This window comes from Cygnus olor, chromosome 2 (assembly GCF_009769625.2).
Source record: "Cygnus olor isolate bCygOlo1 chromosome 2, bCygOlo1.pri.v2, whole genome shotgun sequence".
NCBI classification, from domain to species: domain Eukaryota; kingdom Metazoa; phylum Chordata; class Aves; order Anseriformes; family Anatidae; genus Cygnus; species Cygnus olor.
In genome coordinates, this window is record NC_049170.1 from 15,932,933 (window position 1) to 15,949,335 (window position 16,403).

Here is a 16,403-nt window from a genome sequence, read left to right on the forward strand (position 1 = left end):
ACAGCTCAGAGCGAAGTGTTATAGACCTTCCCCCTCTTTCTGTCTCATTTCTGCTGTCCTTTCCAAACTTCCCAGACAGCCGAAAAGAGACATCTGGTAAGAAGCAGGGGTCTGCCCAGTAAGAACCGAATGTGACCTGACCGGTGCTGGCTTGACAGCTCACTCTGAGAAAGCAGACTTTGTCTAGGTGGCAGCAGGTGCTAAAGGGACAGGTTTTCTTTTTACTTCTCCCAACAAAATGTGTGCGCTGCAGGAGGATTTGATCTCCTTTAGGTAACGTTTGGATGCTGAGCATCTGAGCAGCCCTGGATTTGCTTCTGGAATCTTTTCAGGAGGGAAATGACTGCTGGCTTCTCATTTTCATGCAGCCAGGAGCAGAAAAGAACCATGGCAGAGAAGCTCATAGGAGAGACTGAATGCTAAACTTAATTTCTTTGTTCAAGGAAATTCTAAGTTTGACTTATCGGTTATCAGAGATGTTTTGCAGAGAGGCTGAAGTATGTGCTTTGTTGTTTTCACCTGCTTGGATCCCGATACTGGAGCTTTGACACTGTTCATGTGAAGGAGCTGGGGAAGAATTCTTTTTATTTCCTACTCAGGGAAACGTGGCTTCTGTTTTTTGTGTTCTGTGCTTCTCTGATATGCTGAAGGTAGTCAGCTTGAAAACAAGGGTAGAGTGCAACAGTGCTTGAGGTAGCACTGGGATCTGTCACCTGGAGTTCAGCAAACCAGACCATATTGGAGGGCAGGAGGAAAGCTCTCCTTCTGGTCAAAACAGTCATGACTGCTGTTTGTTAACTTCCCCTGTAGCAGGTCATCTTCTGTGCTGCTCAGCATCATGTGGGAGGTGTTTTTAATAAATCCCTTGATCTTGCAGAGGACTTTGGCACTAATCTCCTGCTCTCTCCAGTGGAAAGCTCTATAAGTCTTTTTTCTTGTCTTTTCCAGCATGCAGCAAAGTTGTTGTAGGCTGTCAGGTGTGGCTGGTGTGCTTCAGTCACATGTGAAGCAGTTGTGGGTCTCCTAAATAGACAGCTGTTGTACAGCTGCCCATGGCTGCGAGAGGTATATCTGTCCAACATTTGCTTCTAGCTTCTGTGGACTCCCCTTTCTGAACTGGACTACCAAAAGCTATTAGGAAATATTCTTAGATGAGATATCTGAGAATCAGGTTAGAAAGCAGAAGGTTTTTTCAGAGATTAGTTGGCATTGGGTAAATTAGAAATATTCCCCACTTCTGATACTTCACACATTAAGTTGTTTCTTTCCATTCAATGCTTAATTGCCCTTAGGAATCAAACAGGGAGATTTTCCAGTGGTAAACAGTCTTTCTAAAACACAATTAGCATTAATTAACATCCTTGCTGGGAATTTAATCAGAAGCAGCAGATTAATTCTGTTTTCTGTTTTTTCTCACTTTGGATATGGTTGTTGTGGTACAGACTGCAAGCCTTGTGTTCACAGCAAGGAGGTTGTCCTGAGGCTCAGGTCATCCTGAGCTCTTGCAGAAACATCAAATTTCTTTTTCTTTTCTTTTTGTTTTCTTTCCAGAAATAGAAAATCTTTATGTTGGATCAGATGCTACAGGCTTACCTCAGATGTACAACATTAAATTTCTGTACTGCAGCCAATTGACAGCTTTTCCTGTTGATTTTTTTTTTGCTTATTTTATTCACAGTTGGAGCTTCTTATTTGTGTGGCTCCCTAAATTGGTTTCCTTGAGAAATGATATTTCAAAGCTATGTGTTGTATGCTGAAACCCTAGTAAAAGTACTTGGCTTTAAAAATTTGCCATACCCAGCATAAATGTAAAAGTAGGAAGTAAAAATAGCTCCCTCATGCGTTCCTCGATTGTTAACCAACCAGCAGCCCTTCAGAATGCTTTTTTAAATCACTTTGCTTATTTGTTGTTTTTTTAAGTAGCTAGACAGTGAAATTGATTTGTGTTTACTTAGCGGATTATGCTCCAGTATTGCATTAGAAGCATTAAAGGAAAACATTAAATAGATTTAATATAAAAAGCATCATTGGAAACATTTAAAAAGAGTATTTGTTCTGAAAATGTAAGAACTGAAAGTGCTCTTTCAGTGCAAGAGGGATGTATTGTGTGTAGTGGTTCCTATCTGGCAAAGCTGCTATTTCTGGTGGGATTTTTGTTTTTATATACTGATGTTAACTGACAGAATGATTTGCGTTCAGTTATGCGTTAGCCTTATTTCTTTAAAGCTTGGGACTATTTTGACTAAAATCAAGCTGTAATCAAAATCTCTATGGACATCTACTGCTTGCGACAGGAAAAAAACCCTGCTAGAATCTGGCATTTAAAGCTATTGAATTTTAAAGTTTTTAGGCAGAGCAGTTTCTAATACGCATGTTTAGTTTTTTTCCAGTATGTGTTTTGTTTTTTCCTGGTATCTTGTCAGTTGATACATAGCAAAGAACTGTATTGGGGTTAAATCGTTTAGGCTGCAAATAAAGTGTTGGTGTGTTGCATTTAGAGAATTGCAAGGCTATTTATTAGAAGCTTTTTTCTCTTTTCATCATCATTGTTCCTTTTTCCAGAAGTTTGGTGTCAATCAGTCTAAGCCAGAATTTACAGTGGATCTCAAAGGGGCATTGATTGACTGGGCTTCGAAGGACAAATCCAGCAAAAAGAATGTTATTGAGGTAAATTATTTTATTTAAATGCAAAAGTATAGGCACTTCAAGTGACTTCAGAAAGTGTCTCTAAACTTAGCATAAACTTCAGTTAGTTCAGTTTTCTGCACTTCTTCCCTCTCAAATGTACGTGTATGTTTATTCTAGTAAAGAAATGTCCATTCTTGCATGTCTGCATAGGCTATGTATGCATTTAAATTTTAAGCAGATGTTTGTACTGCTTTCACTGATTGTTGAGTAGCTATATATCATCTAAAAGTTGTGCCAAGGAGATGTTTAACTTGGTTTAGGTAATTTCAACTGGGAATTCTAGTAAGTTTCTCAATTCTGATGACATCTATTTTTTCTTTAAAGCTAAGAACCCGCCAAGGAACTGAGCTCTTAATTCAGTCTGATAATGACAGCTTCATTAATGAATGGTATAAAGTTCTTAACTACACCATCAACAATCAGGTGTGTATCGGAATCATGAAGATTCTGTTTTCGGGGTAATACTATTTAGTAAAATGGTTTATATAATGACTCCAAATGCTTCACTTACATCTTTGTTTCTTCATTTTCTTGAGCATGGGCTGGTGGTTGAGGATGTGGCAGTTTCTGGTGATGACAAGCGAAATATAACTAATAGTGACAAGGGAAGAAGAATGGTCCACTGGACTAAGAAACGGAAGGTGTGGACTGATCTCCAGCTCAGAAATGAGCTTCCTGCTGTGCCCAAATACTTGTTCCATCTCAGCAAGCTGAAAGGTTCTGACGGGAAGTAGAAGGGGGAAGGACTGCCAAGGGAATGCTTACCATAGTGACTTACCTTAGTCAGCATCTGTTACTGCTATTCAATTAATAAGACTACATTAAAGTGTAAATCAAAAGCCCTGGCAAAATACTGTGTTATAATGCGAAATCCTTATCAACAGAAAGGTGATCAAGCATTTGCTCTTGACACTGCTGAACAAGATTTTACCATCTTTGAATTCAGAAGAAGTTGGAGGAGACATTGGAGAAAATATTACCCTCAAATCGAGTTAATGCACATTCTTAATTTGTGTAGCTACAGCTCCTTGCCAGAAGAGCTGCATTTATGTCATAGTCTCCAGGCAGCAGATAATTAAAGCTGATGCTTTGTTGTCAGTCGGTGGCCTCCATTTCTCTTAACCCTGGATAGTGTTTTCCACCCAAACACAGCAGGCTAATACAAATGGTTTAGTTTCTTTGTGCTCACAGTTTGGGCCCCTAAACTTCTGGTTCAAAAATGTCAAGACTGTTAATAACAGGCAGACACTCAGCAGCACCTTTCTCCTGTCTGTCACACATAACACAGCTGAGGACACTTCTCCCTTGCTGAAATGTAAATGAAAATGGAAAGGCTGGGATATAACTGAGGCAAGAGTGGGGTATTATGTATCAGGTTGAGGAAGTAGAATAGAAACATAGCTTTGAAATTTAACAACCCTAAGGAGCTTAGAGGCCTCTTGAAGAGAATATTGTCCAAACAATCTTAGTGATGGGGACATCCTTAGGAGGTCCAAGTGATGTCAATGACAGAGATCCTTAGCAGGGACATTAACTGAACTGCTGAATGTATTGAACTTTGACATATAAAAAAAGGCTATCCAAAGCTTTTGAAAAGCAACAAGGAATGAGGCTTTTTTCAAGTCTTCTCAACCCAACAAGTTAACGTGCAACTTTGTTTTATGTCATGAATAGTCATGTTTCTGTTAATTCGATGTTCTAGAGTACACAACCTTGCATTATTTTTAAGATGTGAGACACTTGTAAGAAAATAAATTACTGATGTTTTTGTAATTGCATAGAAATGAAGTCTTTCTGCTTTAGTAGAAGAGCAGTTAGAAGAACTCAATTACAGAACGGATATTTTGCACTGAGACCAAAGGAAATTTCTTTTTCTATTCTTTTTCTATTTATTGATGTGTCTGATGTCATTTGCAGTGTAAGTATACCTATGCAGATAGGCAGTTGTACAGACTTTGGTGTCTGCCTACACACTACAACATGACTTACATTTTCACTTAAATGTGTGTTGTTTTTTTATTTTTTTTCCCAAGAATATCAAAGGGTGTTGAGGCAGTGGAACAGGTTGCCCAGAGAAGCTGTAGATGCCCCATCCCTGGAGCTGTTCAAGGCCAGGTTGGATGGGGCCCTGGGCAGTCTGATCTAGTGGGTGATACCCCGGCCTATGGCGGAGGGATGGAACTAGATGATCTTTAAGGTCCCTTCCAACCCAAACTGTTCTATGATTCTATGAATATGCTGAGAGAACAAGAACACACAGAGCAAGGCCTGGAATACTTACGTGCTGGAGTGAATTCAGTGTATGTTCAGACAGTGAAGTTTTCCAACTGGCTGTTCTTTTTTCTGTCACAGAAAATTTTAGTTAGAAATTACAGATAGGGTACATGTTTTAGAAATGGTTTTTAGACCATATAAATCAGGTGCTTCTGTAGTAGACCATGTGAATAAAATAGCTGATGTTTGTCTACTGATGTGAGGAAAAAGTCATTTATTAGTTTATGTAATCAAGTTTTTGTCTGTATTGGGTCTTGTGATCAAATAGTTTTTGGCAGAGTTACTCGGTGCCAATGAGAATGGTATAATACCAGATACCAGCTGAAAGATAATTTTAGCATCTAGAGTTCAGGAAAGAACCAACTGAATATCGTTAAAGGGGAAACAAAAAGTGTATTTTAGAACTGTCTCCATGAAATGTGTTTTAATGCTATGTTCTGTAAATTGGTAAACTGACCTCTATGTCATCTTAAATCTAATAGGTAGAGTCTGATGAAGCTTTAGAAGATGAGGTACCAGATTCGCCTGGGGTGGAAAAACAAGACAAAGAGAAAGAGAATAAAGACTCTAAGAAACTTCGTTGTGAGTAGAAAATTCTCCAATAATTGATTTTAGCAATGAAAAAAAGTCTTCGCTATTAAGTGTAAATAGAAAAGAAATCAAAAGGACATTTAAGAATGAAACTACCCTGATTTGTAAACATGCTTTGATATAGTTCCTTCTCCACCTTGGTGACAATTACTAACTTTTATTCATGTTTTCCTAATCATACTTAAAAAGTAGGAGAGAACAGGCAGTAGTGAAATGGATTATTTTCAAGGTGTTGTCAAATGTACAGAGGTAATCAGATGTTTTCTCTGACTCTTATAAATGGTTTTGATAAAGAATCTTTTTGTCCTGTTACCTGTTCAAAACTGATTTGGGTAGTTTTACTCATTTTATTTGTGGTACAGCATCTGTAAATATTTTCACTTAAACTTCAATTTCACTAAGTTGTTAGTGATGTTATTTTGGCTTACTTACAGAAACTAAGCAGTTTTAATCACACCTTCAGAGAAATTTCTTTCTGTGCAGAGAAATACATTAGGCAGACTATTTTCAATATTTTACTTCTGGGCTTTATGTAATTTACAAGAAAGTATTTCTTTCATTTAAAATACTTAATGAGTGGCAGGACTGGTTTTGAAATATAGCTATACAATTTAAATTCCATGTTTAGTTTATATGCATGTAAATTACCATTTAGTTAATTTCACAGATGGCACTTGGTTTTAGAAGTTTTATGTGAAAGGTTAGTGTCTTGGCAGTTTGAAAAGTGGATGCTATGTACAAGGAGTTCAAAAAAATGAAAATGCGGATGCAATGCAAATTTGAATAGGTTTTTTTATACTCATGTGTTTTTGAGATTTTTTTCATATTGATCCCTTGACAGAGAAATTCGGTGTTGGTTTTGTGGATATTAATGCAAAGTGCATTTCTGTTTCCAGCAATGAAAATACCTAGCAATGTAGATTCCACAGATCAAAAGAAGACCAAAACGAAGCTAAAGAAGTTTCTTACACGACGACCTACATTACAAGCTGTCCGTGAAAAAGGCTACATTAAGGGTAAATGAACTTTTTTGACAAAGGAAATAATTTGAAAAACTGAATTTCATAGTTCAGGTGTAAAATGGGGTTTAAATTGTCTAGTTTTAGAGTAAAACACATGTATATAGCTGGCTTAACAAAAGTCTTGTATGTATAGTGGAACTGGTGTGTGTTTGTCATTCTTCTGAGCAATGCTGTTAGCTGCTAAACTTCATGAAGGATGTCCTCTTCAATTCTCCTTACTGGCAAAACTGAAGTGCAAGATGAGAGCCCAGGGACCTATATGGACTTTGAGTGTTTCTGAACTAGAGAGTCCATTCGGTCTGCAATTCTGAGCTGAAAATTTTGGATAGCCAGATAATCATTGCTTTATACAAGGGAAAGGAAAGTTGAGCACGTGCATGTGCTCATATGTTTCACAAGGGTGTTCTTAGTCTAAATGGAACCAGACAATCTTGTGCCATCTCATAAGAAATGAGATATTTAAGAAAAAAAAAAAATGAGGCTAAAGGAATCTTAACTCTAATACCCTTTTTCCCTAACTTTTTTCTTTGAATGTATACATTTTTTTACAAACAAATGTTTGATAACACACATTCTTAAATGCAATTTATGAAAGAATTGATAATTTAATATATTATACTTTCATCTGTTACACATGTGGAAACTCTGAAAGAGAACAGTATTTGCACAGGTCAAAGTTAATGTGTTTGTGTAAATTTCTTCTTGTTAATTTCTGGTACTTACTGTAAAACTTCCTTTGCTTGTTTGTATGCTTTAGCAGGACTTGTAGGTGGTGCTCTACTAGGGTCAAAATAGCGTATGGGTAGGCAAATAGCCCAAATCCGACTATGATTTGCCTAACTGCATACTTTAACAGGTGTGCTTCTGTTGCATGTGGCATTTGATATATTTGTGTATCTGCAAATATAACTTAACCGTAAATTATGAAATTTTTGTTTGGGATAAGAAGGCATTATTCCCAGACTTGGTTCTGCTCTGCTTTACAGCTTAGAATTCATGTGAATTCTTCATGATATCACTTCTGACATTAGCAACAGTGAATGCTAAGTCAAGTTCAATTTGTACGCATGCATGCTGATGATTGGATTTTTAATAAAGATATTAAGGAAAGAAGAGTTTGTTTTTATTTAAAAGCATGATGTAAACTTATGAAGTTGGATCTGCACTGTACAGTTTTATGTTTACTGTATGAGTGAAAAATACAGAGGTCTATTTAAAGGCCTAGTGTACTTTTGTGGCTGCTACAGAATAAGCTTAGTAAATGATGACTTGGCAAATGTAATGCGAGTTGAAAAATGAAAAATTTTGGAAAACGGGCTTGAAACAGCATGCATTAAGCACAAAAGTAACTGTGGTAAAGCTTTGGTACATGGAAAAACAAAATTACAAAAGCTACTTTTAAGATGGGAGGAATAAATACAATTCTGGTACATGTGGGAATTATTAAAGTCAGAAGCAGTTGTAGCAAATCCTTTTGTTACATACTAGTATTTTCTCCTGCTACCTAACCTGCATTGTTCTACCTGCTACAGCTGCTTGCTATACTGGCTTTCTACTGTGTGGGCTTTCTCAACCCTTTGCTACTGATTCTGCTTATACAGCTGGCTGCATGAGTAGCAGCAGCAGGAATGAGGTGTTTTGGGTCACTGACCTTATATGCCTACTGCTAATATAATTATATGCTAATTTTCATGCTGTGTGGTTGGTTTGGTGTGCTGTTTGGATTTCCCAAAGTGCTTGTCAGATGCAAGTGTTGCTAGTGAATTTGCCTAAATTTCTAAACATGAAAAGTGGGTTAGATGATATGCATGATGCAAATGCAAGAGCAGTCCCTCTCTTGCATAAGCTCTGAAGTAAAATGTACCAGATATTGCAAAGATGGTCACTTACATGCCATGTTTAAAAGGTAAAATAAAACTTTCTTTCCTTTAAGAGTGTGAGCTTTGCCTCTCTATTTCAAGATCTTGTTTCAGTCTCATGCATCTGAACCTGGGAGGTCACCAATTATTTGGTCATTGTTGATAAAACCGTAGAAGTGGGTCTGGGAAAGATTTCAATGCTAACATGCAATCTGAACAAGAGGAGTTAACATGTTGATGACATTTACTAAGACATTACAAGAACATGTTCTCTGCCCAAGCTGACTTTCATTTTCACTCCAGTTGGATAGAAAACACTACACCTGGCTTTTGTATAATTTTGAGGACAAGACTCAAAATGATGTCCAAAAATATGGACTTTGCCGATTAAATACCTTTATTCAAATCCCATCCTTGTGGCCAGGTTGCATATACATAGTCACACTTCAGAGCTCTGCAATATAAAGGTTCATCATTTACAAATCCATGTCAGAACTTAGTCTTTAACTCCTACATTAAAGCCTTTCTCTGTCAATGAATGTGTAATACAGGGTTAAACAGTAAGTGCAATGGATGATGACTTTTTACTTTTTTCCCCCAAAAAATCCACAAAAGCATTGATTTTGGTTGAAGTTCCATATCTCTGTTCAGATTGTTTAGCAAAGATTACGGTAAATGTATTTTGAACTTGGAACAGGAATGAAGTACAACAGGACATTTGAATGTTACATTTCCCATTACAGCAATGACTATGACTCTTATAAGTGTTCTTCTGATGGATTAAAATTATTTCAGTACTAAAAGTTCCCTACTTATGCTTGGGTTACTGCTGACACTTTTTCCCACTGGGAGCTGTTGGAAACGCTTTTCAAAACTTTTCCCCTTTTCACTCTAATACTGCGACAATTGTATCCAGTAGCCTTTGCTCTTTGTAGAGGTTTGTTTTAACCTGAACTAGTTCTGTCACTTGAATCCTGTTCCACTGTAAATCAGTCTCTTTACTTGGTTCCAGATCAAGTGTTTGGTTCCAATCTCACCAGCTTGTGTCAAAGAGAAAACAGCACGGTGCCAAAGTTCGTGAAGCTGTGTATTGAGCATGTTGAGGAACATGGTATGGTGAATTTTTTTGTTTGTTTCCAAATCTCTATTGCTCATCACACTGTCTAATTTTGAACATTTTAATCCGTAAAATGCTGTAGATTACTTAGGGAAAATAATCTGAAACCTGTATCTGTAGTTAGCAGCGAGTTTTCAAGATTGCGTGGGTGGGTAGGTGGAGTACAATTTGGGGAGAAGAAAGTAAGTCTTGCATCTGAGGAATTGATCTATTTAATATCTTTCAAGATAAGGAAAAGGCAGCCTCCTAACAGTAGGGGTCTAAAAGAGGAGCGATTACAAGAAGTAATAGAAGATCTCATCTCATCAAAATTTTCTTCCAGGTGAAGAGAGACTGTCTGAATGCAACCATTAGTTTCTGAAAGGTTTAAGCATGTTTACAAAGTCACTTATATTAACACTTCCTTGAAACAAACTTATAGAAAAAAGTGGTGTTCTTGCTCTGTATAAGCTTTGACTGCCAGAAGAGGAATCTATTATTTTGATCTCCTTCAGCCTCTTGCACGGATTTGCTATGTGAAGTTTTACTCTGTTCTGGAAATTATCAGTGTCCACATATTGACTCAGTTTTTGTTTGCTTTCATTGAAAATAAGTCTCTCCTACCTAATAGCTGGGAAAATGGTACGTTTGAAAGCTATATGTGGCATTCTGGGTTGCCTGATGTAAAGGACATCTTCACTTTTTTCTGTTGGAAATATGTTGGTTGTGACATCTGATTTGGCTGTAGTCTGGGTTCGTTTCCTTGCTTGTTTCTTGCTATTGCCATTGCCATATCACCTGAGAGTGGATTTGCCATAACTATCACTCAGATATACCAGTCTGTTAATCTGAGAACATTCTCTTGAGAATCAGGGTAAGTGTTTACAGGGGAATACTACAAGTGAATTTTAAGGTATCTTCCATGGGAACTTCATTTAGGATTTTGTTGCAACCCATAGTTCTCTTTCTCATCGTATGGCCTGGGAGGGAAAAGATAACTGCTTACTGCCATTTGTGGTCTGCAGTTTGAGAGAAAGGGGTTATTTTGCTTTGTTCTGTTTTTAATTTTTTGTATTTTAAAGACAGGACTGCAGTGAAGATAGTGGTGAAGTTTTTTCCCTTTTTAAATACCTGAGGGGAAGCTGACAGAAATGAACAGTTTTTTTCCCCACTTCCTCAACTCTTCTTGCTACTGCCAACACTTCAAATCAGTTCTTTCTGTAAAGGAGTGACTAGTGGATTATGGGGAAAAGGGATATGTCAGATGGTGCTGGTAACTGTGCTGTATTGCATCAGACTACTCCTTGAGGAGCTACAGGGACTGAAGGTATTCTGGCAACACTCACCCTCTGTGGCACTGACTCACATGCTGCATTCAAGTGGCATTTCAATTAAATTCTTTACCTGCTAATCAATCACTTCTGAATAATTGCAGTAGCAACCACAGGGACAGTTTTCTTCTTTTCTGGTTGAATGTTCAGTGCTGTAAAGGCAGGGGCTACCTGTCTACTTTTGAAGGCTGTTGAATAGTGAGTGTGCATGCATGTCATCCTCCTTCTTGCAAAGCTGGTCACTTGACAACTTTGAGATGCTCTGTGCATGACTTGATTTGATTTTTCTTAACCACCACATTAAAAAATTGAACATCCACAAAATAATTGGTTCTTGCATGTTGGACTCTGCATATACCCTGCCCACCCATGGAAACCATTCGAGATCCCTAGTCTCATTGGGAAAACTTGGAGCTGTTGCCTCATTTACTACTGTTCTACTGGGTAGGGAAGCTTAGAGATTACTTTTGAGCCTCATGTTACCAAACTTGTGTCTGAAAACTAAATCATCTCCTATGTGCCCTGCCCATCAAAAAAGCTAGTTTAACTTCATTTTTTGATGATGACTTCATTTTGTTGAACAGGTGGTCATTATTACAAGATTAGGTGGGTTGCTTTTGTTTTTAGTTTTGCAGGCTAGACCTATAAGCAAGGAGTCTAATAATTCCAGAATCATTATGTATGTAAGGTATCAAAATGGATTTATCCCTTTGTTTTAGGACTAGACGTTGACGGCTTATACCGAGTTAGTGGTAATCTTGCAGTGATACAGAAACTAAGATTTGCAGTCAATCATGGTAAGTTTCCTTGAACTATATTGCAATTACATAGATTTTAGATTATTTGAAGTTCATAGAAAGCTCAGGGGAAAAAAAGATTCAATGTATAATTACCATCTTTCATAATTGTCGTCCTCAAAGTAAAATTACTTCAAAATAGCAGAAGTTAGTGTGTAGTAGACATACAGATCATTTAAAAAGACAAACAACAAAACTAACATCCTGGAGGTTTGTTCTTGCATGGAGCACAGAGGTATTGCTAGAACATAATTATAAAGAAAGGTGGTATTAGAATTCAAGGGGGCAAAAAGATTTTTAAAAAATAACTGCATACCTTATGAGAAAACAGTAAGTAAGCGTATTATGTTTCCACTAGCATTAAGCTTGCTTTTTAGCAAGATTTGCTATGCCCTTTCAGTGTGGGGATTGCTAGCTGTTGTTGACTGTACTCTCTTGTAAAACTCCATGTATCTATACCTTAGTGTTTTGTTCAGTGGGAATCAAGGAGGCTCGCAGCTGGTAAAAGAACAGTAGCCCATCTACTATCTGACCACTCGTTTCCTGATTAACAGGTTCTAGGAGTAAAATTTGTATTATATTGGAGTTCATATTCTCCTCTGGAAAGGGAAAGTGTCCTTGGTAAGGGAGTGAGTGGCATGTATCGCCCTACACAGTTCGGCTGCAGAAAAGACCCTGTTTCCAGGCTGAGGTGGAATTACTGTTGAGATTTCTGTTGTTGGTTCCTTTCTGAGCAGTTTGGGGCCTCTAAATTGCTGCAGATCTCCCAAGCACTAGATTTTTTGACAGTGTTTTAGCCCTTCTAAGAGAGCATGCATTGTTGTTATTAGAATGCAGCCATATGGATATCTCACACCGTGCTTGTTCTGAGAAGTATTCTCCTAGCCACCTATAAATACAAAAGGTTTTACACTGCTGCTGCTCTGTACAAAGCAGAGAAAAGGCTGAAGGGGAATACAGTCTTCACTGCCTTAACAACAATACTATGGGAAAGAAGACTAAGTTATATATTAAAAAGACATAGTTAAATTATTAACATTGTTTATTTTTGTGTCTCAGATGAGAAACTCGACTTGAATGACAGTAAATGGGAAGATATACATGTCATCACAGGAGCTCTAAAGATGTTTTTCAGAGAATTGCCGGAACCACTCTTCACTTATAATCACTTCAATGACTTCGTCAATGCTATTAGTAAGTCTGGAAAACGTGCGTGTGCTTTTTATGTAACTTCTGCTCAATATGCGCAATTCAGTTATCTTAGTAAAAAGAACGTTTTGATTCTGAATGTTTGTAAGGGTCACCTGCAGTTGCCGGCCAGTAATATACAGGCTGGCCAGGAGGTGGCAGTATGTTCTCTAATATGAGGCTTGAAAAACAAGCTTTTAGTCCCAGTCTCTTAAATTTTATGGTAAAGTTTTAAACAGAAATACTGAGGTTTTGTTTCTTCCTTCTGCAGAGCAAGAACCAAGACAGCGTGTCCATGCTGTTAAAGATTTAATTAAACAGTTGCCAAAACCAAATCAGGACACTATGCAAGTACTCTTTAGACACCTGAAGAGGTAAGTATTAGAATACTGACCCTCCCTTAAAGCTAAATAATCAAATCAAAAATAGTAGGTGACACTTTCCACTGTGTTTTTCTTGTAAATATTGGACTTGATAAACGCCGTATATGGGTCTGTTCTATACAAACTTGCAGAGCACCAGTGGACTTTAGACAGTATGTGTCATAACTGTGATATTTACTGCAAAATCCATGAGGGCTAACAGCTGATTTCTCTAACATAAGTTAGAGAACTTGTGAGGATTTCAAGAATAATATTTCAAAGTAAAACTTTTCTGTGGAGAAGGAAATCACAGCAGGTGTATGTCTTAATTACAAGCCTGGTAGTTAAATATTATGAATAGTCATTTGCTTTGGACTGTTTCTTTTTTCCTGTCATCCCATCACTCTTAATACTGATGTATTTTTTGTGTGTGTGTATTTTTCCTTTCCAGAGTTGTAGAGAATGGAGAAAAGAACCGAATGACCTATCAAAGTGTAGCAATAGTTTTTGGTCCAACCTTATTAAAACCAGAGAAAGAGACTGGTAACATAGCAGTCCACACAGTATACCAGAATCAGATTGTAGAATTAATTCTGCTGGAATTGAATGCCATCTTTGGACGCTGACATTTTTCTCAGAGTAGAAACTGGAAGTGATGAGTTGGCAGCAGTATTCCATCAGAAGGAAAATCTCTCTGTATATGTTGTATTATGTTTGTGGACCAAGCAGCAACTTGATTTTTGCACTTTTGGGAGAGGGGAGAAACAGGAGAAATGTTTTACCACTTTAATGCAAATTAAAGTCAACACTTTGTTTGGATTTCTTTGAAAAAAATCAGCGTAAAAAGTGAATTGAAAAAATTAGTTTGCCTTTTTTGTTTTTTAACTAGCATTTGAGAATTGCAATATAGGTTCATACACTGGATTTCTTGACGAGTAAAGCTAGTGATCTCAAACTGGATAATCTGGAATTTAATCTTAAAATATTCCCACTTGATATGGAAAAGTTCTACCAACTGATATGAAAAAAAATCAGTGAAGTTACACTTTAGGCTTGTGTATTACAAGCGAAACAGATCTGTCTGATGCTTTTTCCATGAAGTTTCTGCATGCAGTGACTGTCTTAAACTTGTGCTAACAGTTTGGTTTAGTTATTCTAGTCTAATTTCTTACATGACATCTGCTGTCCTTTTTCCTTTTTTCTCCCCCCCTCCCCAGCAACCATTCTGGAACTTCTTAGTTGCTTTATAGAACAGCACACTATTTCAAACACTGAACTTGTACCAGTATCCAGCTATGGATATTTGTCCTGTGGCATAACAGAAGTCATATTTAATACATATGTTCATTTTTTTCAGGGCGTTTTCTGAGCTAGGTTTTGTGTTATACTGATTTACAGCTAAATCCTAAGTAAATACTGACTGTAACACTGTACTGAGTTCTTGGTATAATGCTGTGGTAGTGGAAGTTTCTTGATGTAAATACAGGCTGTCCTTTTGACTCTTGTATATAATTCAGTTCTTGTATAGTTCAAGAAGAACGTTCTAGTCACACATTTCTAATCATGGGTAGATTAGCTGCAGTAGCATAATGTTTCCAGTTGATGTCTGGGTTTCAGCAGTGAAACAGGTTATGGGGAGGGAGGGGGGACCTAACTGTGTGCACTTTTAGATGTTAATTACATTTGCGGGCAAATACCTGTAATGCAAATGGTACTGGAAAAATACTGAGTGTGCTTGCTAAACTGTTAATGCACTACAAGAAGAGCCTTTTAGGTTATTTAATATGTACAGGATACATTAGAAAGAAATGTATTATGAATTCTAACATCTGCAAATAGTGAAACTCATGTTTTGATAGATGTTTGATGGAATCCATGATGCTAAATTTAAGGATTTCTTTTTACATTAATGTAGAATAATTTGTAAAATTGGTTTTGAAAGATTTTGTTACAGGGAGCATGGTCTGCTGAAGATTTTTTTAAATGTATTTTTCTAGACTAACTGCTGTATCTGACATATTTGTTATGTCTAACCTGAATAAAGAAAACCATTAGTTATTTTGGAGTTTGCCATTCCCGCTTGAGACAACATGAACCCCATTTAAACAGTAAGACTGGTGTATTGTACTGCTTAGCATGGACACTAATTGCAGCAAAGAGTTGTCATGCTGGATTGAAAGATGAAAGGTTACTTTATACCCTGACAAGTTTAGGAATCTTCCAGTCCCTCTCTTTAACAAGTTAAACTCTAACATAAAATTCAGAGAGGGCAGAAATAATTTATGGATATAAATTTGTGGTCTTTAAAGCATCTCGGCTCCAGACCTATTGTAAAAAAGCAGATACATTGGGAAATAATTTCGTTTCACTTTTTGATCTGTTGTATGCTTTTCACAACAAAGTTCCAGATTGCAGCTAAGGGGATATGTGGTGAAGTAGTGAGGTGTAATCAGATACTGGTACAAGAATTTCATGAGCATAAGGCTTGGATCAGAAGTCTTCATAGATAAAAGAGAAGACAAGTTACCTTGTGGCTTTCTCACTGTCTTGTTGTGGTAATGGTGAAGTCTTGTGGTTTGTTGCAAAGCAAGGTGGGTGAGAATTGTGATAGCTACATCTGTGTTGTGTTTTCAGCCTCCTGTTAGGCTTTCAAACAAGAACGGTGCTGAGTGGCAGATGTGCCCCCATCTACTAGAAAATATAAACAGAGTTGAAATATGTTGTTGTAGATTATTCAAATCCCAACTTCAGCTGTAAAATAAAGAATTCCTGTTGCTAAGGGAGATAGCTTATCTACAGGTCGCCTTTTCTGTATGAGTGTTTCTGTATTCAAAGAAAGAATTCCTTTTTAGAACCATTTGGTAATGAGGATGGCCATTACACTTTTCCTTGTATTCCCAGAAAATAAAGCATTTTGTTATTACAATATATAGTACGGTTTTGTGCAGTGAAATTGTTGTAAGTTTTAATTTTCTCACTTTTAGTTTGGGTAAGTGGATGTATTTTTTTTAATCAAAAGAGGTGCAGCTAAACACTCAAACTGTTCAGAAAGAGGAGGCTGTCCAAGCTGCTGGTCTTGACTAACCTGAAATTGTGTACGTCGGCACATGGTGTTTCTTCCCTACTTGAAATGCCTTGTTGTCTTGTTCCTACAGTTAGCTTTCTTTTAAAAATCAAGAACAGATCTTTGCACAA

The 16,403-nt window shown here is 37.2% G+C and overlaps 1 protein-coding gene across 8 annotated transcripts in view; it reads left to right on the plus strand.

The window, feature by feature from the left end:
- Window positions 1–16,136, plus strand: part of ARHGAP12 (Rho GTPase activating protein 12) — a 77,653-nt gene extending 61,517 nt beyond the window's left edge. For 6 of the 8 annotated variants that reach the window (XM_040547220.1, XM_040547222.1, XM_040547215.1 and 3 more), the window contains 9 exons: window positions 2,566–2,667; window positions 3,013–3,111; window positions 5,445–5,544; window positions 6,450–6,569; window positions 9,447–9,545; window positions 11,581–11,658; window positions 12,718–12,852; window positions 13,118–13,220; window positions 13,660–16,136. In XM_040547220.1, coding sequence (XP_040403154.1) covers window positions 2,566–2,667; window positions 3,013–3,111; window positions 5,445–5,544; window positions 6,450–6,569; window positions 9,447–9,545; window positions 11,581–11,658; window positions 12,718–12,852; window positions 13,118–13,220; window positions 13,660–13,834 — 1,011 coding nt within the window. In that variant the 3' untranslated portion in view covers window positions 13,835–16,136. Of the gene's footprint in view, window positions 1–2,562; window positions 2,668–3,012; window positions 3,112–5,444; window positions 5,545–6,449; window positions 6,570–9,446; window positions 9,546–11,580; window positions 11,659–12,717; window positions 12,853–13,117; window positions 13,221–13,659 lie in introns of all 8 variants that reach the window. The other 2 variants (XM_040547218.1, XM_040547221.1) reach the window with 1 other exon arrangement.
- The last annotated feature ends 267 nt before the right edge of the window (window positions 16,137–16,403 follow it).